Source organism: Delphinapterus leucas, chromosome 7, assembly GCF_059928025.1.
Source record: "Delphinapterus leucas isolate spDelLeu-1000000601 "Yukka" chromosome 7, BTC_Dleu_Yukka2, whole genome shotgun sequence".
In the NCBI taxonomy this organism is placed as follows: Eukaryota; Metazoa; Chordata; class Mammalia; order Artiodactyla; family Monodontidae; genus Delphinapterus; species Delphinapterus leucas.
This window is the reverse complement of record NC_143135.1, coordinates 54,547,962-54,573,397: the sequence shown is the minus strand read 5'-3', so window position 1 is coordinate 54,573,397 and position 25,436 is coordinate 54,547,962. Positions and strand designations below refer to the sequence as shown.

The 25,436-nt window shown below is 40.7% G+C and overlaps 1 protein-coding gene across 11 annotated transcripts in view; it reads left to right on the top strand.

The window, feature by feature from the left end:
• Window positions 1-24,832, top strand: part of PAK1 (p21 (RAC1) activated kinase 1) — a 154,235-nt gene extending 129,403 nt beyond the window's left edge. For 6 of the 11 annotated variants that reach the window (XM_089915346.1, XM_022593897.3, XM_089915339.1 and 3 more), the window contains 6 exons: window positions 4,618-4,730; window positions 10,634-10,751; window positions 14,551-14,650; window positions 15,691-15,887; window positions 18,685-18,822; window positions 23,500-24,832. In XM_089915346.1, the coding sequence (XP_089771472.1) occupies window positions 4,618-4,730; window positions 10,634-10,751; window positions 14,551-14,650; window positions 15,691-15,887; window positions 18,685-18,822; window positions 23,500-23,586 (753 nt within the window). In that variant the 3' untranslated portion in view covers window positions 23,587-24,832. The other 5 variants (XR_016393854.1, XM_089915343.1, XM_089915342.1 and 2 more) reach the window with 5 other exon arrangements.
• The last annotated feature ends 604 nt before the right edge of the window (window positions 24,833-25,436 follow it).

Genomic DNA, 25,436 nt, shown 5'->3' with positions numbered 1-25,436 from the left:
TTTTACAAGTCTGGTGCTTGGGAGAGAAATCTGATATAGAAGAGATTTAAACATATGTCTCTTGCCTCCCAATCTAGTGGTCCTTCCATTACTCTGTGCCCAGGATTCCAGTAGACATTGAAGTCCTCATTTGGAGGCACCTCTTTGTCTCTCACATTTCATAAGCTGGGAAAGCTCTAATCTAATTGCTAAGGCCTGATACCTAAGATCTTATTTTCAGCAGAAGGAAGCCATGAAGGGAATCTAGAAGGCTTGAAGTTTCTTTGCATTGTACTCTTTGGTTGCAGAGCAGGAATGTTGGAAGGTGGGTTGTATATGGGAGTTGCCTGGGGAAGATCTTAGCTCAAAAGACTAATGGGGCTCAGAGCTTAAGAGAGGCACCTCCTGTTCCAGTGAAAACAGAGTTGGACTCTTCTGAGGGAGGCTACTAGGACCTGCTTGTATATGTTTGGTGGTTGAAACCCCATGGTGTACTAGAGAAGTCATGGTTAATAGGGAAAGCACGTTTTGTCAAGCTTTTACAAGTGTCTGAGCCAAATATTGAGGCTCCATCGAGGGTAAGTCAACTTAAAAGAAAAAACATTATTATGTTTAAAGATTTATTAATTGTTCTTTTATGTGAGAATCCAATAACCTAGATGTTTACCTTTACTTACTTATAAAACCTTGGGCAAGTCATTTGACCTCCTAAGCCTGAATTTTATTTGTTTATAAAATGTGCATGATAACATATACCTTACAAAATGTGAATGAGTTGAGTGAAGTAATGCGTGCAAAAATATACCATAAACTAAGAATTACATTTATATTAATATTTATTTATTCTACAGACTGTTTACTGAACATTGGCTTTACGCTACACTTTGCGCTAAGACCTATGTGAAAGATTCAGGCATTAAAATCATATATATAAATGTAAGAAACCATACTTTCTATTGTGTACATATAAAACTCTTATAATGCTGACAGGAACCTGTGATAAAATAATGGTAAAGAAGGAAGGATGGTATCATTCTGCTGATTTTAAATATGCTGTATTGGAGGTAGAGATAGAAAAAAGGAGATTATATTAAATATTAATATTAAAAAGAACCCTATGAAGTAGGTAATATTATTTCCTTTTTACTGATGAGGAATTTGAGACTCGGGAGTTTAGTAACTTTGGCCGGGTTGTGCTAATAGCAGTTAGCAAGGGCTGGGTTAGAATCTTTTGATTCTAAAATTTTAACTTGTGCTTCCTGGGCTGCAAGGCCGCAGCAGAGCTAAGGTTAGGCACCACGGCCCCTGCTCGTGTTTCTGGCCTCTGGGGCCTCACAGCCCTTGATGGGAGGCAGGCTGGTGCTGGCCGGTTCCTGGAAGGCCTGGAGGCTCCATGTGTGAGCAGCTGGCCACAGGAAACAAACTTGACTTCACTATGTGCCTGCCTTGTGGTTAGAAAACTATGAGTGAAAGCAAGTGCATTAGGGTGGCTAATGCAGTGTAGCCAGGAAGGCCTCATTTCCTCCCCCAGGGAGTGTAAATCTTTAGTGGAGCTACAGAGATACTCTGTGTTTGTGAGCAAGTGCCTATTGGGAGTTATCCAGCTGAGAAGAGGAGAGCTATTGTCTGTCATATGTAAGAAGATTAGCATATTAGTGCTGGAAATCTTCCAGTTACAGATCCAGCAATTAATTTTCAAGTCCATATTTTAGAGGGAATGTGTGTAATAGAGTAAACTGGAAGTGGCTTTGAAGTCATATGAACCTGAAAGCATTGATTATGACCTTGGGCAACTTTCTTGTCAGTCTTAGTCTTCATTTTCTTCCCTGAAAATGCAGATAATGATTTTTGCTCAACAGACTTGTTGTTAGGTTTTACGGAGATAATGTCAGTAGAGCACCTAACACAGAGCTGGCACAGAGTAGGCATTCAATAAACAGTAGTGGTGGGAGGGTGGTTTGTTTTTGCTGTCATTCCTGCTGATAACGTTGTCACTCTTGCTGCTCTGTGCCAATTACTCATCAAGTGCAGTTATGACAATGATAAGCATTTTCATTGTTGTCTTACTGTATTATTTACATTTCTTATGTATGAGTAACACATTGACCACGGTCTCATTTAGTTCTCAGAACAGTCCTGTGAGGAGGGGATTCAGGGTTGGGATTATTATCCTCAGTATTGATAAAGGGACCGAGGCTCAGAGAGCTTGTGACTAGTCAAGGTTAGTAAGTGACAGACCAGCCCCAGAGCTTAGGCCCCCAGAGTTCAAGTCCAGTTCTTTTTCTGTTATAGGAGTGCTATCTGCTGGCCTGAATAGGAGGGATCTGATTAGGTGAAGGGCATTTAGCCTAGTAGCTATTGAAAAGGATTCCTGGTGTCTTGCCACCCCGTCTGTTACCCACAGGCTGCCTCTTTTCTCCCTTGCTGCTGCCAGCAGTGACCTCTGTGAGGTTCACTAGCACTGTCCCATCCTCCAGGATGGCCTGAGGAACTGCAGAGGCTCCAGGTCTTAGTATGTGCTGTAAGGGCTTACAGTCTTAGTGTAATGTGTCTTTAGATCACTGTGTTCCTCTTCAGACATTAGAAAAAGCTGATCAGCAGCTGTTATAGCAAAGCTGCAGCCAGACCAGAAGCCTAACCTGGTAGGAGACTCCACTCCAAAGCAATTTTTTCTCACTTGGGGCAGGGAATGGAGGTGCTCAAACTGTTTTAAAAAATCATTTCTATTCTTACTGATGAACTGGCTCATGGCAGAAGATTGTCCATACTTGACTGAAGAAATAATAGAAATTGGGGTTTCTCCATAAAAGTTGAATTATTCATCCTCTACACTTCTTGCTGATTCTGGAAAGGCTAATTTTAGTTGTTCTGTTAGGTGTTCATGTTCTTGGCTGTTATTTCTAGGGAATAAACATGTAGGAAATAATTTAAAGTCTACTCCTATAGGATAGGGCAGCCTATTGCTAATGCTCTTTGTGGTTTAAAAACAAAGTATTTATCAACCCACTCAATTCTGTCTTTTCCTCTTCATTTCTGGAAAGATTTGTTGAGCACCCACTGTGTGTCAGGCCCTGTGCTTGGCACCAGGGATTCTGAGCTTTCAAATGAGCTCTCAAGCTTCTCGAGAGACACGCCCTAACTAATCATCATACAATTCAGTATGTGCTGAGTTCCACAAGAGAGGTATAAGGATAATCTTACGGGGCTTTAAAGAAGGCAAAAAGCCTATCTGGTTTGGAGAATGAGGTTTCTTTTGGTCTGATACAAAGTATGAGAAGGTTTGGAACATGTAAAAACAGTGGAGCAAGATGTTCTAAATGGAGAGAAGCTCAGATTGTAGTATATGAAGGAATACAGTGACAAAGAAGTAAGATAGGGGTCAGATCATAAGGACTTCGAATGTTGGGCCAAGGAGCATCTCTAGGCAAACAGGAGCCATTTCTGCTTTGAACAGGGGAGAGAGTCACCAAATGTGTACTGTGGGGAAGATTAATCTGGTTGTGTGTGCAGGATAAATGGGCGTCACTTTTGAGATTCTAATCCTGACTTTGCTACTGAATAGCTGTGTAGGCAAGTCACATATCCTCTCTGAATCACAATTTCCTTATCTGTCAAAGGGGGTCAGTAGTAATATTTAACTCATAACGTGTCTCAGAGGATTAAATGAAATACATTTGAGAATACCCTACATAGTACCCGACACATAAAAAGGACACAAAAGTGCCTTGGAAACTAACGTGTTCCTTAAATTTGTATTATGTGAAAATTTGTTTATTTCCGTAGATACAAAGCCTATCAATATCTTTTTCATACATAAACATTAAGGATCCCCTTTTTCTATTCTTTCTTAACCTGGTCAACTCTGATTTACTTTTCCACAACAAGTTCAAAAACTCATCTCCCCTTTATGAAACCTCTGCATTGATAGTGTGAAAGAGTTCTTGGCCGAGTTTTATGTTCCTGTAACACTTTGTAGGGACTTTTGTTATAGCATACCTCTTTTATATTGTGATTTTTAAAAGTATTTTTCTAATATATGTATTTTATTTAGTAGCAAGTTTGATCTTCACACTTTGGTGCACATGAGAATTGCCTGGAGGGCTTATTAAAGTGCAGAGTTTTTGAGGAAAAGGAAGTCCCTATTTACTTAGGCTTGGATTAAGTAGAGATCTAAGAAGGTAGAGAGATGAATGGAAATATCAGTTTTTAAATTCTTTCACTTCCTCATTTAAATTCTTCATAACTATGTCTTATCCTCATCTCCAGTGACACCAGTACCAATACCAAGTAATAAATGATCCTTATACTCAGCAAGTGATCTTTTCCATTAAATAGAAAGTTTGTGCAAAAAAAAAAAAGCAAAACAAAAAAAACAACCCACAGAATTTCTGATTCAGTAGGTTTATGTGGGGACTGAAAATTTTTATTTGTAGCACATTCCTAGATAATGTTGATGTTGCTGGTCTGGGGACCTCACACTGAGTACTGCTGGTCTCCAGAGATGAACTGTGATTTCCTCAAGGGCTAAGACCATATCTTACTCATTTCTATCTCCTTAGTGTTTATGTCTGGTACTTAGTAGGTGTTCAGTAAATGCTGAGTGACTCTGGTTGTACATTGAATGTACTCTGATTTCAGGTGGCCATTAAGCAGATGAACCTTCAGCAGCAGCCGAAGAAAGAGCTGATTATTAATGAGATCCTGGTCATGAGGGAAAACAAGAACCCAAATATTGTGAACTACTTGGACAGGTATGGAGTGGTAGTCCTGTCAGAGAGATAGGGCCTTAGGGATGGATGGATGGTGGAGCTCTTAGGGGAGAAGGCAACACCAGTGCTCAGAACTACCTCCATTTAAGATTCATCTATGATGCTTGGCTCTCTGCCAATGACCCTGCATGTTGGTGGACACCTCTGATTGCTGCACAGTATTCTGGGTTAGGCTGAACCCTACCACCCTGTATCTTCTCACAGCTGGTCCTGATACTGTTTGTTCTATCCCAGGGAATGCCTTCAGCCCATCTGCCTGAGTCAAACATGTAGGTCTTTAAATCATTCTGCATCTCAAATCTTTCCTTATCCTGCTTACCCTGCTGAATAACTTCTAGTTTGTCTGCATTCTCTTAAAATGTGACATTCAGTAGTTTCGTTTGAGATTTCACCATTACGGAGACATTGGGACCCCTCCTTTGTTCTAAACACTACAGAACTTGATTTGATTTTTTTTTTTTTTTAAGAGTTCTGTTTCATTGTTGACCCCTGGTAAGTTTGTAGTCAATTCAAATCTCTGATCCTTGTTTGTTGGAAGATTTTTAATCACAGTCTCGTGTTCAGTGCTTGTGATTCGTCTGTTTATATTTTCTATTTCTTCCTGGTTCAGTCTTGGAAGGTTGTGCTTTTCTAACAATTTGTCCATTTCTTCCAGGTTGTCCATTTTATTGGCATATAGTTGCTTGTAGTAATCTCTCATGATCCTTTGTATTTCTGCAGTGTCAGTTGTTACTTCTCCTTTTTCATTTCTAATTCTATTGATTTGAGTCTTCTCCCTTTTTTTCTTGCTGAGTCTGGCTAATGGTTTATCAATTTTGTTTATCTTCTCAAAGAACCAGCTTTTAGTTTTATTGATCTTTGCTATTGCTTCCTTCATTTCTTTTTCATTTATTTCTGATCTGATCTTTATGATTTCTTTCCTTCTGCTAAGTTTGGGGGTTTTTTGTTCTTCTTTCTCTAATTGCTTTAGGTGTAAGGTTAGGTTGTTTATTTGAGATGTTTCTTGTTTCTTAAGGTAGGATTGTATTGCTATAAACTTCCCTCGTAGAACTGCTTTTGCTGCATCCCATAGGTTTTGGGTCTTCGTGTTTTCATTGTCATTTGTTTCTAGGTATTTTTTGATTTCCTCTTTGATTTCTTCAGTGATCTCTTGGTTATTTTGTAGTGTATTGTTTAGCTTCAAAGTGCTTGTATTTTTTACAGATTTTTTTCTGTAATTGATAATCTAGTCTCATAGCGTTGTGGTCGGAAAAGACACTTGATATGATTTCAATTTTCTTAAATTTGCAAAGGCTTGATTTGTGACCCAAGATATGATCTATCCTGGAGAATGTTCCATGAGCACTTGAGAAGAGCATGTATTCTGTTCTTTTGGAGGGAATGTCCTATAAATATCAATTAAGTCCATCTTGTTTAATGTATCATTTAAAGCATGTGTTTCTTTATTTATTTTTATTTTGGATGATCTGTTCATTGGTGATAGTGGGGTGTTAAAGTCCCCTACTATGATTGTGTTACTGTCAATTTCCCCTTTTATGGCTGTTAGCATTTGCCTTACATATTGAGGTGCCCCTATGTTGGGTGCATAAATATTTACAATTGCTGTGTCTTCTTCTTGGATTGATCCCTTGATCATTATGTAGTGTCCTTTTTTGTCTCTTGTAATAGTCTTCATTTTAAAGTCTATTTTGTATGATATGAGAATTGCTACTCCAGCTTTCTTTTGATTTCCATTTGCATGGAATATCTTTTCCCATCTCCTCACTTTCATTCTGTATGTGTCTCTAGGTCTGAAGTCGGTCTCTTGTAGACAGCATATGTATGGGTCTTGTTTTTGTATCCGTTCAGCCAGCCTATGTCTTTTGGTTGGAGCATTAATCCATTTACATTTAAGGTAATTATCGATATGTATGTTCCTATTACCATTTTAATTGTTTTGTGTTTGTTATTGTAGGTCTTTTCCTTCTCTTGTGTTTCCTGCCTAGAGAAGTTCCTTTAGCATTTGTTGTAATTACAGCTGGTTTGGTGATGCTGAATTCTCTTAGATTTTACTTGTCTGCAAAGGTTTTAATTTCTCCATCAAATCTGAATGAGATCCTTGCTGGATAGAGTAATCTTGGATGTAGGTTTTTTCCCTTTCATCACTTTAAATATGTCCTGCCACTCCCTTCTGGCTTGCAGAGTTTGTGCTGAAAGATCAGCTTATGGGAATTCCCTTGTCTGTTATTTGTTGTTTTTCCCTTGCTGCTTTTACTATTTTTTTTTTTGCATTTAATTTTTGATAGTTTGATTAATATGTGTCTTGGCATATTTCTCGTTGGATTTATCCTGTATGGGACTCTCTGTGCTTCCTGGACTTGATTGACTATTTCCTTTCCCATATTAGGGAAGTTTTCAATTATCTCTTCAAATATTTTCTCAGTCCCTTTCTTTTTCTCTTCTTCTTCTGGGACCCCTATAATTCGAATGTTGGTGCGTTTAATGTTGTCCCAGAGGTCTCTGAGACTGTCCTCAATTCTTTTCATTATTTTTTCTTTATTCTTCTCTGTGGTAGTTATTTCCACTATTTTGTCTTCCAGGTCACTTATCTGTTCTTCTGCCTCAGTTATTGTGCTATTGATTCCTTCTAGAGAATTTTTAATTTCATTTATTGTGTTATTCATCATTGTTTGTTTGCTCTTTAGTTCTTCTAGGTCCTTGTTAAACGTTTCTTGTATTTTCTCCATTCTGTTTCCAGGATTTTTGATCATCTTTACTATCATTACTCTGAATTCTTTTTCAGGTAGACTACCTGTTTCCTCTTCATTTGTTTGGTCTGGTGGGTTTTTACCTTGCTCCTTCATCTGCTGTGTGTTTCTCTGTCTTCTCATTTTGCTTAACTTACTGTGTTTGAGGGTCTTCTTTTCACAGGCTTCAGGTTCGCAGTTCCTGTTGGTTTTGGTGTCTGCCCCCAGTGGGTATGTTTTGTTCAGTGGGTTGTGTAGGCTTCCTGGTGGAAGAGACTGGTGCCTGTGTTCTGGTGCATGAGGCTGGATCTTGTCTTTGTGGTGGGCAGGACCACATCCAGTGGTGTGTTTTGGGGTGTCTGTGACCTTATTATGATTTTAGGCAGCCTCTCTGCTAATGGGTAGGGTTGTGTACCTGTCTTGCTAGTTGTTTGGGATAGGGTGTCCAGCACTGTAGCTTGCTGGTCGTTGAGTGGAGCTGTTAACTTTGAGATGGAGATCTCTGGGAGAGCTTTCACTGTTAGTTATTACGTGGAGCTGGGAAGTCTCTGGTGGACCAGTGTCCTGAACTTGGCTCTTCCACCTCAGAGGCATAGGCCTGGCACCCAGCCGGAGCACCAAGACCCTGTCAGCCACACAGCTCAGAAGAAAAGGGAGGAAAAAAAGAAAAAAAGAAAGAAAAAAATAAAATAAAGTTATTAAAATAAAAAATGTTTTTAAATTATTAAAAATAAAAAAATTAAAAAGTAATAAAAGAAAGAAAGAAGAGAGCAACCAAACCAAAAAACAAATCCACCAATGACTACAAGTGCTAAAAACTATACTAAAACAAAACAAAACAAAAAAACGGACAGACAGAACCCTAGGACAAATGGTAAAAGCAAAGCTATACAGACAAAATCACACAAAGAAGCATACACATACACACTCACAAAAAGAGAAAAAGGAAAAAACAATACGTATATATAAAAAAAAAAAGAGGAAGGGAGCAACCAAATCAATAAACAAATCTACCAATGATAATAAACTCTAAATACAAACTAAGATAAACATGAGACCAGACACAAATTAGATGTAGAAAGCAAACCCCAAGTCTACAGTTGCTCCCAAAGTCCACCACCTCAATTTTGGGATGATTCGTTGTCTATTCAGGTAGTCCAGAGACGCAGGGTACATCAAGCTGATTATGGAGATTTAATCTGCTGCTCTTGAGGCTGCTGGGAGAAATTTTGCTTCCTCTTCTTTGTTCACACAGCTCCCGGGTTCAGCTTTGGATTTGGCCCCGCCTCTGCATGTAGGTCGCCTGAGGGCGTCTGTTCCCACGCAGATAGGAGGGGGATAAAGGAGCAGCTGATGAGGGGGCTCTGGCTCACTCAGGCCGGGGCGGGGGGCGGGGGCGGGGGCGGGGGCGGCGGGGGGAGGGGTACGGGATGCGGGGCTAGCCTGCGGTGGCAGAGGCCAGCATGACGTTGCCACAGCCTGAGGCACGCCGTATGTTCTCCCAGGGAAGTTGTCCCTGGATCACGCCAGCCTGGTGGTGGTGGGCTGCATAGTCTCCCGGGAGGGGAGGTGTAGATAGTGACCTGTGCTCGCACACAGGCTTCTTGGTGGCTGCAGCACCAGCCTTAGCGTTTCATGCCCGTGTCTGGTGTCTGCACTGATAACTGTGGCTTGCACCTGTCTCTGGAGCTCATTTATGCTGTGCTCTGAATCCCTTCTCGCACACCGGAAACAATGGTCTCTTGCCTCTTAGGCAGGTCCAGACTTTTTCCTGGACTCCCTCCCAGCTAGCTGTGGCGTACTAGCCCCTTCAGGCTGTGTTCACACAGCCAACCCCAGTCCTCTCCCTGGGATCTGACGCCCGAAGCCCAAGCCTCAGCTCCCAGCCCCCACCCATCCTGGTGGGTGAACAGACAAGCCTCTCGGGCTGGTGAGTGCTGGTCGACACTGATCCTCTGTGCAGGAATCTCTCCACTTTGCCCTCTGCACCCCTGTTGCTGTGCTCTCCTCTGTGGCTCCGAAGCTTCCCCCCCCCGACCCCCGTCTCCACCAGTGAAGGGGCTTCCTAGTGTATGGAAACCTTTCCTCCTTCACAGGTCCCTCCCAGAGGTGCAGGTCCCATCCCTATTCTTTTGTCTCTGTTTTTTCTTTTGCCTACCCAGGTACGTGGGGAGTTTCTTGCCTTTTGGGAAGTCTCAGGTCTTCTGCCAGCATTCCGTAGGTGTTCTGTAGGAGTTGTTCCACATGTAGATGTATTTCTAATGTATTTGTGGGGAGGAAGGTGATCTCCACGTCTTACTCCTCCACCATCTTGAAGGTCTCTCCTAGGTGACGTTTTTGTTTATCACATAATAGAGCTGAGTGATCCAATCCCTGAGTGAGACTATCAGTTTTAACTCATGTTAGCCCCATAATCTCTCTAGGGATACAGTACTAATTGGGAACCCTTGGCTTCCAGAAGCAGCTTTGGTTTTGCAGCCTTTACTGAATTTATTCCATTCTTAGAATCAGAGACATTCAAAATGGAGATCATTGTCAGCATAATGGCTATGGGTATAAAATTCTACAGCTTTTCAATGGCTCTTATAGTCAATACTTCATTTTACATTTACAATTATCTTTTATTTTACTCATTGAATTATTCGGTAAATATTGACATCTACTGTGCCACACTTTCTGGGAATGGAATCTTGAACAAGACCCAGTATGGGTCTTATGGATCTCAAATCTAATAGAACTCTAAAGGAGGTTTAGTGACTTTCCCTAATATTGGTAAGATGGACTCCAAATCCCATCTTTGTCAAATGTTTGGATGCTCTCTCCTTTCATGCAGAGAGGTGTGGGAATCATGCCTGATTTTAGGAAGTACGACTTTGTGTTGTGATGAAATAAGTTTGTATCTTCAACCTAGTGATTGCAGCTCTGTCTTTTGGGGCTTCACAGAACAGTGTGCTTTGGTTTCCCCAGGCGAGTCCTTAAGAGATGTCAAGTTAGTGATCCTGTCCCACAGATTCTGCTTTTCCTTAGAAAAAAGAACGCTGGACTCTTCCAGAACTGAGGGAAATGCAGAGTCACTCTGGTATATGCTTATCCTTTGAAAGCCACTGCTCTGGTCCAGTGTACTCTATTCCTTCTCACCCTTTATCTTTACTCCTACAGTTACCTCGTGGGAGATGAGCTGTGGGTTGTCATGGAATATTTGGCTGGAGGTTCTTTGACAGACGTGGTAACAGAAACCTGCATGGATGAAGGCCAGATTGCAGCTGTGTGCCGTGAGGTAAGGCAAGTGGCCAACCAGACTTGAGCAGGACATGGTCTCCATATCCATATATCTCAAAGTTCTGCATCTGAAGGAATCTCAGCCTGGGCACTGTAGAGGTGGGAGAAATTAGTTGTACTCTCTCCCATCATCCTCTTTTTATACCTGTTTTTAAAGATTACTATATTCTGAAAGTTAGAAAGTTCCAAAAATATATATATATATACACACATATGTATATATATGCATAATCACGCATAATTTCAACCTCTTAAAAGTAACTGCTATGAACACTTATTTTCCTTTACCTCTTTTATATGGGTATATATTTTAATCATATTTTTATTCTGCTTTCCTGCTTTATTCATGTGCTATGAAGGAAATAAAGTAGAGTAAAAAGATAGCGACAGAGGAGGTAGTCAGGGAAGGTTTTGCCATAGATTTGAGTAAAGATCTGAATGGTGTGAAAGAGTAAGCCAAGCAAAAATCTAGGGTAAAATACTTGCAGGCAAAAGAAGTAGGAAACAAAGCTTAAATAGGTATTCTCCTCTCTCCTCATTGCTATTATATGTCTCAAGTCTGTAAAATGCTTGTATAAGAAGGGAAAATAAATACCTCTGCAAGGCCTCCATGAAAAGCAGTGTCCTCAGGGGATAGCCACATTTTTGTTAGAGCAAGAAGATGAGGGGAGTATTAGAAGAAGTTGAGCATATTGGGTGCTTTGCTGATAAGAGACTGGAACTTTCTGATAGCCTAATAATAGAAAAGTTTGGGAATGAGGGAGAGTAGAAGATTTAAGTGATTAGAAGATTAGGTTCAGAGTTTTATGGGGATCAGTATGCTTGGGTTTTGATGATGCAAGATTTGGAGGCATAGCGATGTACTTTTATATTAATATTAGGAAAGATAAAGTCATGTGAAATCAATACTGTCCTAGAAAATATCACATTTTCATTAAAAACCCTGGGATCTAGAACACATACACACATAGGTTAATGGAATTAACACAGGCCTGGGATTCTTAGGAGATGTGATTTCTTTTCTTTGCTGTACCACTAAGGCAGTGTTTCTCAACTTTTGTTTCATTATCTTCCCTCCCCCACCCAGGAGCCTTTTAAGACATTTTTGCCTAATCACATTCCCTTCATGAAATTTGATACCATAGGTAAACTGTATATCTGTTTATATACTGGGGACCTTTGGAAAGCCACACCATTGTAATATCTAAGACGTTTTTCAGTCACCCCAGGGACTGACTTTCACTGGTTGAGATACATGCAAATGTATGCTTGGGGAAATCAATAAGCCTCAAGTGATTTATCTTAGAAATTGCAACATTCACACTGTATATGCCTTAGGGGTACCATATGGATCAAAAAGCATTTGGAGAAACATTTAAATGCTACCTAAATAGGTGGCATTACTATATCCTTAAGTTCTCATAGAGATAGTTCCCCTTTCTAAAAATATCTTTATTGAGATATAATTCACATACCATATTATTCACCCATTTAAAGTGTATAACTTAATGGGTTTTAGTATGAGTTATATAGCCATCAACATAATCAATTTTAGTACATTTTCGACACCCTAAAAAGAAACTCCGTATCTATTAGCAGTCACCCCCGCCCCACCCTCTTTCCCAGCCCTCCCAGCCCTATGCAACCACTAATCTATTTTCTGTCTCTATATATTTGCTTGTCCCAGGCATTTCATGTAAATGGAATCATATAATATGTGCATCTGACTGGCTTCTTTTGCTTAGCTTAATGTTTTGAAGGTTCATCCGTGTTATAGCATATGTCCTTTTACTAGCAAATAAGATTCTATTTGCTTATCTTTCCATCAGTTGATGGACATTTGGGTAATTTCCGCTTTTTGGCTGTTATGGATGATGCTGTGAACATTCACGTACAAGTTGTTGGTTGGATGTATATTTTCATTTCTCTTGGGTATATGCCTAGGAGTGGAAATTCTGGTCATACAGCAACTCTATGTTTAATATTTTAAGGACTGGCCAAAATGTTTTCCACAGTGGCTGTACCATTTTATATTCCCACCAGCAATGCATGAGGGTTCCAATTTCTTGAAATCAGCCTTTTTGTTTATATATTTTTTAAATTAATTAATTAAGTTTTGGCTGCTTTGGGTCTTCGTTGCTGCGTGTGGGCTTTCTCTAGTTGCGGCAAGCGGGGGCTACTCCTTGTTGTGGTGCACGGGCTTCTCATTGCAGTGGCTTCTCTTGTTGTGGAGCACGGGCTCTAGGTGAGTGGGCTTCAGTAGTTGTGGCTCCCGGGCTCTAGAGCACAGGCTCAGTAGTTGTGGCGCACAGGCTTGGTTGGTCTGTGGCATCTGGGATCTTCCTGGAGGAGGGACTGAACCCATGTCCCCTGCATTGGCAGGCGGATTCTTTCTTTTTTTGCAGTACGCGGGCCTCTCACTGTTGTGGCCTCTCCCGTTGCGGAGCACAGGCTCCGGACGCTCAGGCTCAGCGGCCATGGCTTACGGGCCCAGCCACTCCGCAGCATGTGGGATCTTCCCGGACCGGGGCACGAACCCGTGTCCCCTGCATCGGCAGGTGGACTCAACCACTGCACCATCAGGGAAGCCCCGGCAGGTGGATTCTTAACCACTGCGCCACCAGGGAAGTCCCTGTTCATAATTTTTTACATCCAGAGGCCAAAGTCTCTAGCCTCCTTAGGAAAGCAAGTCATACTTTTCCAGGGAAAAGCCGCTTCTGGATATTGGTTTGCTTTTAATTTAGCCATTGATATGTTCTTAGAAAGTGAAGTATTAAGTTGAGAATATTTAAATAGTATCTTCTAATTGGTTTGCATTTTTAGTGTTTTTTAATCAGTGGAAGCCCCTAAAATTTTAGCTTTCGGTTATGAACTTAAACTAGTAGATTTAGTAGTAACTCTGAGAGTATCTTTTCTGATCCCCACATTTTACAGTTGGGAGATAGCCAGTAGCCCAGAGGGAGTAAGAGATTTGTCTAGAATAATATTGTTGGTCAGAACCATGCATTTTCATTGTTCCATTCAGTCTCTATGTTACTTATTCTGCTTGCTAAGTCTGGGTATTTTCCAAGGTTCTTTTCTTTCTCCTCTATCTCCTATAGCATTTGCCAGTTCCAACCATTACCATAACTTAAAAAGAAAAAAAAAAATCACCTCTTCACGAATGACTTGTAAACATTTATTTCAAGTCCAGTCTCTCTACAGAACTCAAGATTCACATTTGCGGTGGCCTACGGACGTTAGTCTGCAACTCTTTATAGGAATATAAAAACCAGCATACCCCAAACAGTACAAATTTATCTCCTCACCAAAATAAGATTATCCTCCTAAGTTCACTGCTTCTAATATCATTTCCATTTGTCTAGTTTCCCAAATGTGACTCTCACTTTCCTCCAGTTTTTTCATTACGAAATCCCTTCCATTCTTCCTCAGTATTTATTTATTTTTTGTTGCCTCGGGTTCTTTGTCAAGGTGCTGATGTTCTGTAAACAACTCTAAAATACTTTGGAGGAACTCCCGTAGTTAAAGAAAACTATTATAAGCTATGTTATAATACAGTATGGTCAAGTACATTATAAGAAAGATATAAGGCAGCACGGAATGTTAAAAGAATGCTTAGCTAGGAGACAGGAGACTAGGTTCCAGACCTGCCTCTTCCACTTATTTGGAGTAAGTCCTTTTACTCACTGGGGCCTCACTTTTGTTATCATCAAATGAGCAGGTTGGATTAGCGATTTTCTGTAAGTCTTCATATTATATGTCCTTTCTTTCTCCCTCTGCCCACACCACTTCAATAGTGCCTGCAGGCTTTGGAGTTTCTGCATTCGAGCCAAGTTATTCATAGAGACATCAAGAGTGACAACATCCTGTTGGGAATGGATGGCTCTGTCAAGCTAAGTGAGTAGGAGTGGTAATACTTCTCTTCCCTGTGGGACCCTGTCTCCTCTGGGATGATAATCATATAAGAGTAGCTACAAGACTCACCAGAGAATCTGTATTTCCTTGGATATGTGGGCACTTTATATTACTCAGCACTATATAGGATGACATTTCTTTTTTTTTCCCCACTCATTTATACATTCAGCCAAAAAACTTAACTGAATGCCCACTATGTGCTAGGACCCGTGATGGGCGCTGAGGATACTTTTGGCTGTATTTAAGTAGTTCTCAATCTAGTATGGGAAACACAAAATACATAATTAGAAGAAAGAGTTTAGTGTAACTTCTTTCATTCAGTCATTCATTCAGCAAACTTTTATTAAATTGTCTGTTGTATGCTGGGCCCTCTGGGAATGAAAAAAATGAGTAAGAAGACAGTCCTTCTTATTGAAGGCCTCATAATTAAATAAACATATAATTGCAATATAATGGGAATGAACTGCAGGCAGAACATTTTATTCGAATGTGTAAGGACCAATAGTCCAGACAAACAGGTTGTGTCACAGGTGGATGGGCTGCTTATGGGAGGACTGTTAGCAGTCTCTGTCCTGGGGCACAGGGTGAGGAACTTATTAAAGCAGGGCCATGCCTAGTTGTAGGTGATTAGGGTTTAAGTCCAGGACTCATGCCCAGGCAATAAAGCAAGGACCTAGTTACCAGATACTAGTGTATGGGAATGATTTTCAAGAAGAAAGCAGCATTGGGGCAAGTAATCAAGGTCAATGGGGGTGGCTTGGACTTTAATGCCTAGCACTTCTGGTTTGAGGAGGGGTAAGGAAGCCAGAGATGATATTTGTTATGTTCCTCCTTCAGGGTTGAACAGGAGACAGGCTAAGAGCTGAAGGTGGCAGTTAAGTGATTCTGGCTTTGGAGAGACAAGGGATGCAATGGCTAGGATGCAGGCAGAGCTTGATACCTAGGGGTAGGCACATAGTCAATATTTACAGAAGGCATACCCTACATATAAACCCTTTCTGTCTTGTCCTTTCTTTTTCTAGCTGACTTTGGATTCTGTGCCCAGATCACCCCAGAGCAGAGCAAACGGAGCACTATGGTGGGAACACCGTACTGGATGGCACCAGAGGTTGTGACACGGAAGGCCTACGGGCCTAAGGTTGACATTTGGTCCCTGGGCATCATGGCCATCGAAATGGTTGAAGGGGAGCCCCCATACCTTAATGAAAATCCTCTGAGAGTGAGTATGACTAGGCCCATATCAAGATCTTCGGGCTGTTGGATTTCTCTTTTCTGGATAAAAACTAGGCACTGTTGAATTTAAAGTATAAATGCTTAAAGAAAAGGTATATTAGCAGTCATTCATTCATTTATTCAATGATTATTTGAGTTTTGATCATGGGCAAGAAACCGTTCTACTGATAATAAATTAATATATAGTAAGAGAAGATAAGAGCTGTGAAAAAAAGCAGAGTAAGTGGCTTAAGAGTAAGGGGGGAAGGAGGGAGAAGTGTGCTATTTTATTCTAGGTAGAGAATGAAGTCTTCTCTTATAAGTTATTTGAGGAGAAATCTGAAGAAAATAAAGTAGCGAGCCATGAGATTAATCTGACGTAAGAGTTTTCCAGGTGTCAGGTATATAAAGAACTTGTTTTGAGAACGTGCTTGATACATCCTAGGGAAAACCAAGGAGGAGGCCAGTGTCCCTGAAGTGAGTGAACAGAGTGGACAAGGTTCTATGTTAATTTGAAATGTTTATTAAACATCCAAGTGGAAATACTGAGTAGAATTGGGCATAAGAGTTCAGAGTTCAAGGGTGAGAGGTCAGTACTCTAAATATAAATTTATTAGTAGGTATTATATAGTTGGTTTATTTAAAAATCTGAGCTAGTTGATAATGAGATCACTCACCTAGGGAGCGAGGGGAGAGTACTGAGACCTGGGATACTGTCATGTTTACAGGTTAGAGGAGCTAGCAAAGTGGCCAATGAGTAGCCTTCCAGGTAGGAGAACTGAGAGAAGTGTCCTGGAGGCCAAGAGGACAAAGTGTTTCGAGAAGGAGGATGGATCACTGTGTCAAACCTGACTGATAGGTTGCATTTAAGATAACGCTAAGAAATGATCATTAGATTTGCCAGTGTGAAGGTTATTGATGACTTTGACAGTCAGTTTCACTGGAGTGATAGGAATGAAAGCCTAATTAGAGTAAATTCACCAGAGTGGGCAAAGTTGAGATGACATGTGTAAGCAGTTAGTTTTTACTTTTCATTGTTGTTTTCTTTTAAAGGAGTTTTGCTTTAAGGTAAGGAGTTTTGTTAAGGTAACAGTGGAGCAATATCTTAAAGTGGAGTCGAGGGAGGGTTTGTTTGTTTGTTTGTTTGTTTGTTTGTTTGTTTATAGCTGTGTTGTGTCTTCGTTGCTGCACGGGGGCTTTCTCTAGTTGCAATGAGCAGGAGCTACTCTTTGTTGTGGTGCGTGGGCTTCTCATTGTGGTGGCTTCACTTGTCGCGAAGCACAGGCTCTAGGTGCGCAGGCTTTAGTAGTTGTGGCATGCGTGCTCAGTAGTTGTGGCTCACGGGCTCTAGAGTGCAGGCTCAGTAGTTGTGGCGCATGGGGTTAGTTGCTCCGCAGCATGTGGGATCTTCCCGGACCAGGGCTCAAACCCGTCTACCCTGCATTGGCAGGTGGATTCTTAACCACCGTGCCACCAGGGAGGTCCCTTTTTTTTTTTTTTTTAAGGTATTATTATAGCATGTTTTTGTGCAGATGGGACTGATCTAGTGGAGAGGAAAATGGTCATGTTCAAGAGAGAAGTGACATCTGTAGGAGTGATGTCCTTAAGTAGATGAAGGGGGTTGGATCAAGTACTGAAGTAAAGAGCATTATATTAGAATATGCCCAATTTATCCATTGTAATAGGAGAGGGAAAGCAGGGTATGTGAATACAGATGCAAGTAGGTTGGTAATTTTGATCATGGGCAAAGGTGAGAGTTATTTTTATTGTTTTCATTTTGTTGTTTATTCCAACCTCCCATTCAGTGCAGGAATTCCCTGTGCATTGTCACTGATAGGTGGTCATCTAATCTTAGTTGGATAGCTCTGATTATTAAAAAGTGCTTTAGTGTACCAAAGTAAAACTACCTTCGTAGTTTCTACCCTCGGCCCCCAGTTTTGCCCTGTGGATCCACATGCCACTCATCTTCTTCCACCTTAGAGTGGCCTTGAAAATGGTATCAGTAGGGCGTGACAGAAATAAGACTGGGAGTAGAGTCAGAGGACATGAACTTGTGTAAACAGCATGATTCCAGGCATATCTCTTTATGTTTCTGGGCTTTATCTGTGAAATGGGGATGATAATTCTTGCCCTGCCTATTACCCAGAGTTATTGTGGTCATTAAATGAAACAGTATTTGTGTAAACACTTTATGAATTAAAGTGCTGAGTGCTTTAAAAGGTTTAGTTTGACTGTGTTTTTCTTTACCTTTCCCAGGAGATACTTCATGTTAGGGGACCAGGATGGCAACAGTGAAACAGGTTGCTCCTTTACAGAACTCTTCCTTTGTACATATTTCTGTCCTGCTAGAAGAGATGAGTTTTTAGATGACTGAAGTGATGGCACCAGGAATAATTTCCTTCAGCAAATGGGCAGGTGTTTAAATCATCAGGCTAAATGAATAATAAACCATTTAGATCTATAATCAAGGATAATAATAAACCCTTGGGTCAGTAACACACTTCATAAGCTTACAGAGTGCTTTTAATATACTATCTTGTTTTATTTTTCAGACATGTGAGATAGGCACTATTATCATCCCTGTTTTACAGATGAAGAAGTTGGAAGTTCACTGGCTTGCACCTGGTTACATGGCCTTTAAATGTTAAACCTGACCCTTAACTCATACTCTTTCCAGTATACCAAAGCTGCCTCTTTGTGTTCTGAAGGCAGAAAGCAGCTGACCATATTTCTAGAGGGCCTGTCTGGGGACCAAGAGAGAACCTCAGCTGGAGCCCAAGGCAATTCTCTGTTTGTATTGCCAGGCCTTGTACCTCATCGCCACCAATGGGACCCCGGAGCTTCAGAACCCAGAGAAGCTGTCAGCTATCTTCCGAGACTTTCTGAACCGCTGTCTTGAAATGGATGTGGAGAAGAGAGGTTCAGCTAAAGAGCTGTTGCAGGTAACTGTCCCTACGCAGGGAAGCACCTAATTCGAGAAATCACTAAACCAAGGCTTTTTTTGCTTCATTTTTGTCTGTGAGGTACTGGCTGTTACAGAACTAAGCTTCTGTCCTAGCACATCCCATGCTCAATTTGTATTCCTAGTTCCCTCATCTTTATCCTTGGGCCTTTGCTCATGTTATTCCCTTAGGCTCTTCTTCAGCCTATTAAAACTCTGTACATTCTCCTAGGCTGTATCTTATAGAGTTACTTTCTGAGCTCCTGTTGAGCTTTGCTTGTATCTTCCTCTGGTGCCTGTTTTGTTCTGCCTGAACTAGTCTGGCAGAGTTTGAGTGAGTCTTAATGAGAAGAAACTCTTTGATGTCCAAATCTTATACGAGTTGTATTTTACTGGGATAAGCTCAAAGGGTAGATTTCCAGCATATCAGAGGGCATCAGTTTAGAGGACAGTTAGTGCGGCTTTTCGAGTCTTCCCAGTTTCTTCACTGGAAACCCTCTCAGATGGTGGGGATGATAGTCTGCTTGTTTGTCTGTTTGTTTGTTTATTTATAAAATTTTTGGCTGCAGCACGCAGCACGCAGGATCTTAGTTCCCTGACCAGGGATCGAACCCACGCCCCCTGCAGTGGAAGTGCAGAGTCTTAACCACTGGACTGCCAGGGAAGTCCCATATAGTCTGCTTGTTTGGAGTAAGATCCTCCCAGGCTGTGGGGAACCCGGAGCTGGGGGTTTACCAAGCCTTTTATATTCCACCAGCTTAATCCTGAAATTACAGCATAATTATTTCATATGGTTGCAAAAACTGCTTTTAGCTGACCACATTATTTGTATTTAACATTTATGTCTCAGGTACAATTTCTCATGCCTAGTGTTATTTTACTACAGTGCCAACTGGTGCTTTAATAAGTATCACATGCAACTTAATGACAGTGATTAATTTGTAGGCTTTCATAGTCAGTTACTTTTGTATTATGAGGACGAAGAGCAACTGGTCAGGGCAGGGCAGGACCTACCATACTGTACCGCGTTAAAGTTAGTTATGAACAATTCTGTCTTTCTTACTAGATTATAACTTCTATCTTATTAATCTCTTGTCTCCTCTTATACCTGAGACCTGACTCAAAATAGGTATTCAGTGGGACAAAACATTTGCAAGTGATATGACTGATAAAGGGTTAATATCCAAACTATATAAACAGCTCATACAACTCAGCAAAAAAACCCCAAACAACCCAGTTAAAAAATGGGCAGAAGACCTGAATAGACATTTCTCCAAAGAGGAAATGCAGATGGTCAACAGGCACATGAAAAGATGCTCAACATCGCTAAGCATCAGGGAAATGCAAATCAAAACCACAATGAGATATCACCTCATATCTGTCAGAATGGCCATCATCAAAAAGAACACAAATAATAAATGCTGGAGAGGGTATGGAGAAAAGGGAGCCCTCCTACATTCTTGGTGGGAATGTAAATTGGTGCAGCCAATATGGAAAACAGTATGGAAGTTTCTTTAAAAACTCAAAATAGAACTACCACATGACCCAGTGGTTCCACTCCTGGGTATACATATGAAAGAAACAAAAGCACTAATTTGACAAGATACATGCAGCCCAATATTCATAGCAGCATTATTTACAATTGCCAAGATATGGAAGCAACCTAAGTGTCCATCAACAGATGCATGGATAAAGAATATTCCATACAGTGGAATACTACTCAACCATAAAAAGAATGAAATCTTGCCATTTATAACAACATGGATGGATTTGGAGGATACTATGCTAAGTGAAGTAAGTCAGAGAAAAATACCGTATGCTAACACATATATACGGAATCTAAGAAAAAAATGGTTCTGAAGAACCTAGGGGCAGGACAGGAATAAAGATGCAGACAGAGAATGGACTTGAGGACACGGGGAGGGGGAAGGGTAAGCTGGGACGAAGTGAGAGAGTAGCATGGACATATATAACTACCAAATATAAAATAGATAGCTAGTGGGAAGCAGCTGCGTCGCACAGGGAGATCAGCTTGGTGCTTTGTGTCCACCTAGAGGGGTGGCATAGGGAGGGTGGGAGGCAGACGCAAGAGGGAGGGGATATGGGGATATATGTATATGTATAGCTGATTCATTTTGTTATACAGCAGAAATTAACACACCATTGTAAAGCAATTATACTCCAATAAAGATGTTAAAAAAAAATTGTGGGGCCTCGCTGGTGGCGCAGTGGTTGGGAGTCCGCCTGCCGATGCAGGGGATACGGGTTCGTGCCCCGGTCCGGGAAGATCCCACATGCCGCGGAGCGGCTGGGCCCGTGAGCCATGGCCGCTGAGCCTGCGTGTCCGGAGCCTGCGCGTTCGGAGCCTGTGCTCCGCAACGGGAGAGGCCACAACAGTGAGAGGCCCGTGTACCGCAAAAAAAAAAAAATTGTGAATCACTATATTGTACACCTGTAATTTATATAACATTGTACATCAGCTACACTTCAGTAAAGTATAGGTATTCAGAAAATACTTGTGAATTAAATGGGATTGCTTAAACCTTCGTTGAAATGTTACCCTCTGGAATATATTTAGCACCTCTTTGTTATCAGAGTAACTGACTACAGAGCACTGGTCTATTAGATATGAGATCTGAGTTCTGCCAAGTGTAACCCATTAGTTTCTAGCATCCTTTGGGAATAAAACCCCCTTATAACAGGCAGTATAATATAGGATCCTTTGCCTTCTATATGAGGTTTGTTCTGGAAACCCTAAGCTTTGGGAAATGTGCAAATACTATTCTAAGCCTCAAGATGATATTGTTAATTAGGTATTAAAATATAGTTATTGAAAGATGAATGCCTTCTAGAGTTTCCTTCCTGATATAATATAACTACTAATAAATACATTATGTTGAATTTTTACCACATTCTAGGCACTAAGCACTTTATGTATTTTTTCATCTATTCTTTTTAATAACCTTGTGAGTTAATAGATTCTTGTTTTCCCATTTCTACAGGTGAGGCAACTGAGGTTTCAAGTGTTTCGTAACTTTTCCATGATTATGTAGCTGATAAGCAGTGGATCCAGGATGTCAACCTATGTCTGTTTGGCCCTCAAGTGTGTATGCTCTTGGCCACTGCTTGGCTCAGAGTGTTAAAACTTGAAAGACCTTAGGGCTTATCTCGTCTGCTTTGTTCATTACACAGAGAAGGAAATTGAGGCCTCCCAGTTGGGTGTTGGATCATGCTGCTTTCTCAGCTGGGAGGGGAGTTGTATAAACATGTGACCTGAGAACACTGACTCTTTAATTTGTTACTGTACATTGTAAATATTCAAAACCATGACTTTCAGAGTCTTAAATCATGAAAGCTTCACATCTTTGTCTCCTGTGAAAACACATATATGGACAGAAATACATAGGGTTTTATGTTTGAATTCATATCTTCATGATTTAGCCAAGATCTTTTATTCCTTTTGTAGTAATAGTAACTTCTTGCTCTCAGTACCTCTTTATATCCTATCTCTGTCCAAAAAGAAGTTGAAGCACTTCCAGCAAAGAATATGTGTAAATATGTCTATATGTGTGTGTATATACATATACAATATGATTAATAAAGAGACTTATGAGGATGGCAGACGAATCAAATATGCTAATCATTTGAGTTAAATAGTTTTGTTTAAACATCAGATTTGGTTCTTAGTTTCCTGGTAGCGAGGACAGAAAAGGAAATATGTTAGTTCCTATGTTTCTTATCAAATGGAAGAAACATCCTACATCCTCAAGACACAAAGCTTTTTCACTAGTAAATGTAAGAAAAGTCATTTATAGTTAAGAGGCTCTGAGTTACATAAAGATTCGCTTTCCGTAATGTTTTTTACTGAAAACGTAAAAATAGGTTTCATATGGTGTTTTCTCCAAAACGGTCTTCTTTAATAGTTGTGGGTGTGGCCCAAAGTACAGCCCAGTGAAAGTGGTTTGGGAAGGAACCAAGCCATTGAAGTCCTTCCTGGGTTAATTAGCCTTACTAGATTCAAGGATAGAACAACAAATTGCTAGATCAATGCTCCTGAAATGCAGTATTGCAATGTACCATTGGGTCATGATCAAGTAATAACCTTCCCTCTGAGCTGATTATTATTCTGCTTATCACCATAGTTTGGTCTTACCTAATATAAAATAGAATCATACAATATGAACTCTCTTGTGTCTGGCTTCTTTCATGCAACATAATGTCTGTGGGATTCATCCTGCTGTTAGTGTATCAATTATTTATTCTTTCTTGTTGCTCTGTAATTTTTGTGTGGTATTATATAAATATAATATTATTCATTCTTCCATTATCTTGGACATTTGGGTTCTTTTCAGTTATGACTGTAATAAGTAAAGCTGCTATGAGCATTTTTGTTTGTGTCTTCTGGTGGATTCACAAGCTCATTTCCCTTGGAAATATATCTAGAAGTGGAATTGCTGGGATATAGGATAGATGTGTATTTAGCTGTAGGTAGATACTGCCCAACAGTTCTCCAAAATGATATGTTATCTTTTAAAGATATGCTTCAATTTGGGGATGATGATCTGAAGCTCTCCAGGCAGCACCTTGTGCAAACATGGATGCCCTTATCATCTTGTAATGGTTGCTGAGGAAGAATGGTAAATTGTCATGTGTCTTTTGTTCTTTTTCTCCTCTTTAGCATCAGTTCCTGAAGATTGCCAAGCCCCTCTCCAGCCTCACTCCACTGATTGCGGCAGCAAAGGAGGCAACCAAGAACAATCACTAAAACCACGTCACCCCAGCCTCATTGTGCCACGCCTTCTGTGAAATAAATGCTCATTTCGGAAATTCCAGCCCCTGATGCTTTTCCTTGTCTTGCTCCTCCCCTTTCCTGATCTAGTGCTCTCAAGACTTTGATCCTTGAAAACCGTGTGTCCAGCATCGAAGAGAACTGCAGTTGACTAATCGGATGATGGCCATTTTAAAATAAGGAATTTGCTCCCAATCTGTGGATGTGAGGGTGGTTTATGATCAAGGGCTTATATGAATAAACCCTTGGACTCCTGTTTCTACATAGCAGAATCCTTCCTCCACCCATCAGTTCTTGACTGTATAAATTTTTGGCTTTATAACATTATCAGTTTGCAGTCGGTTGAGATTTTTCTTTAGTGCTTGCTTTTCTATTTCAAAACTGCCCAAACACACTAATGTACTTGAAAATTGGAATAACTTGAGAAATGCCATGGAGGTTGATATTCTTCCAGGGATATGAAATGGCTCTTTTTTTCTGGACCATGACTTTGGCACAGCTGATCCTGATATGGGAGGGAGAGCTACCACATTTTTCTTTGTGTATGCTTCTAGCAGCTGTTTGGGAGGATCTTGACCCAATAGTGTTCCCCACGCTATTTCTTGTGAAATGGTCTTGGCTATGTAGCAGCTTTTGACTCCCTAAATCCCCCTAGGCTGCTGCCCTCATTCTGTCCTTGTTTAGAACGTTGAGAGGTTTCCTAGAGCACATGCTGGGTGAGAGCAGTGTGAAAAGTCAGGAAAAAAAATTTAGCTGCTTTTAGAACAAGGCTGGGCATCAGCACCTGTCCAGCTATACCTATGTGATGTTTCAAGAACGCAGCCTCTTTTTCCATCAGCAATAAGGAGCTAAAAGATTAACTCAGATCTTCTGATGGCCTGAATCTTTGGGTCAAAGGGAACGATCTCCAAATCTGAGGCTACGTGTTAGTTTTGGATGGATTTGTTGGCCTGAGATGATAGTCTGCCAGCTGTGAGGGGACCCTGTTTTTACAATGCATGGCCAAGCTCTCTGCAAATGGAAATGCCTGCACTGGGTGTTGGGGATGTTTGCTACCTCCTGCTATCTTTGTGGTTTTGGTCCTCCCATTATGGTAGGACCCCTGGCCAGCATTATGGCTTGTCATGTCAGCCCCAATGGCTACCTTGTCATGCTCTGAGGTACTACTGCCTCTGCAGCACAAGTTTTATTTCCTTCAATAAAAGGAGATGAAAATATTCTACTTGGAGTATGCCTTTCTTTGTTTCTTTCCTTCCTTCTCCCCTTCCTTTCTTTTCTAATTTTTTATTTTGATATTTTGAAAGTTAAGGGAAAAAAAATTTTTTTTTCTTCCAGAATCATTTGAGATTAAGTTGCAGATAAGCTGCCCCTTTACCACTATATACTTCAATGTGTATTCTTTATTCTTAACACTTTAAAATATAATTTAATTAAGAGAAATGGGCCAAAAATGTTCATATATTATAAGGTATTGGCTTAGGTAGTTGTGGAGGGTGAGAAGTCCCATGATCTGCATCTGCAAGTTGGAGACCCATGAAAGCCAGTGGTGTAGTTTGAAGGCCAGACAGCCAGAGAGCCATGGTGTAGATTCTAGTCCAAGTCTGATGCCTGAAAACCAGGAGCATTGAGGGTAGGAGAAGATCAATATCCCAGTTGTATAGTCAGACAGAGATCAATGTCCCAGCTGTATAGTCAGAGAGCAGCCTTCCTCTCCCTTTTTGTTCTATTCAGGCCATCAACTAATTGGATGATGCCCACACTGGGGAGGGCCATCTGCTTTGTTCAGTCCATCAATTCAAATGCTAAACTCTTCTGGATACACCCTC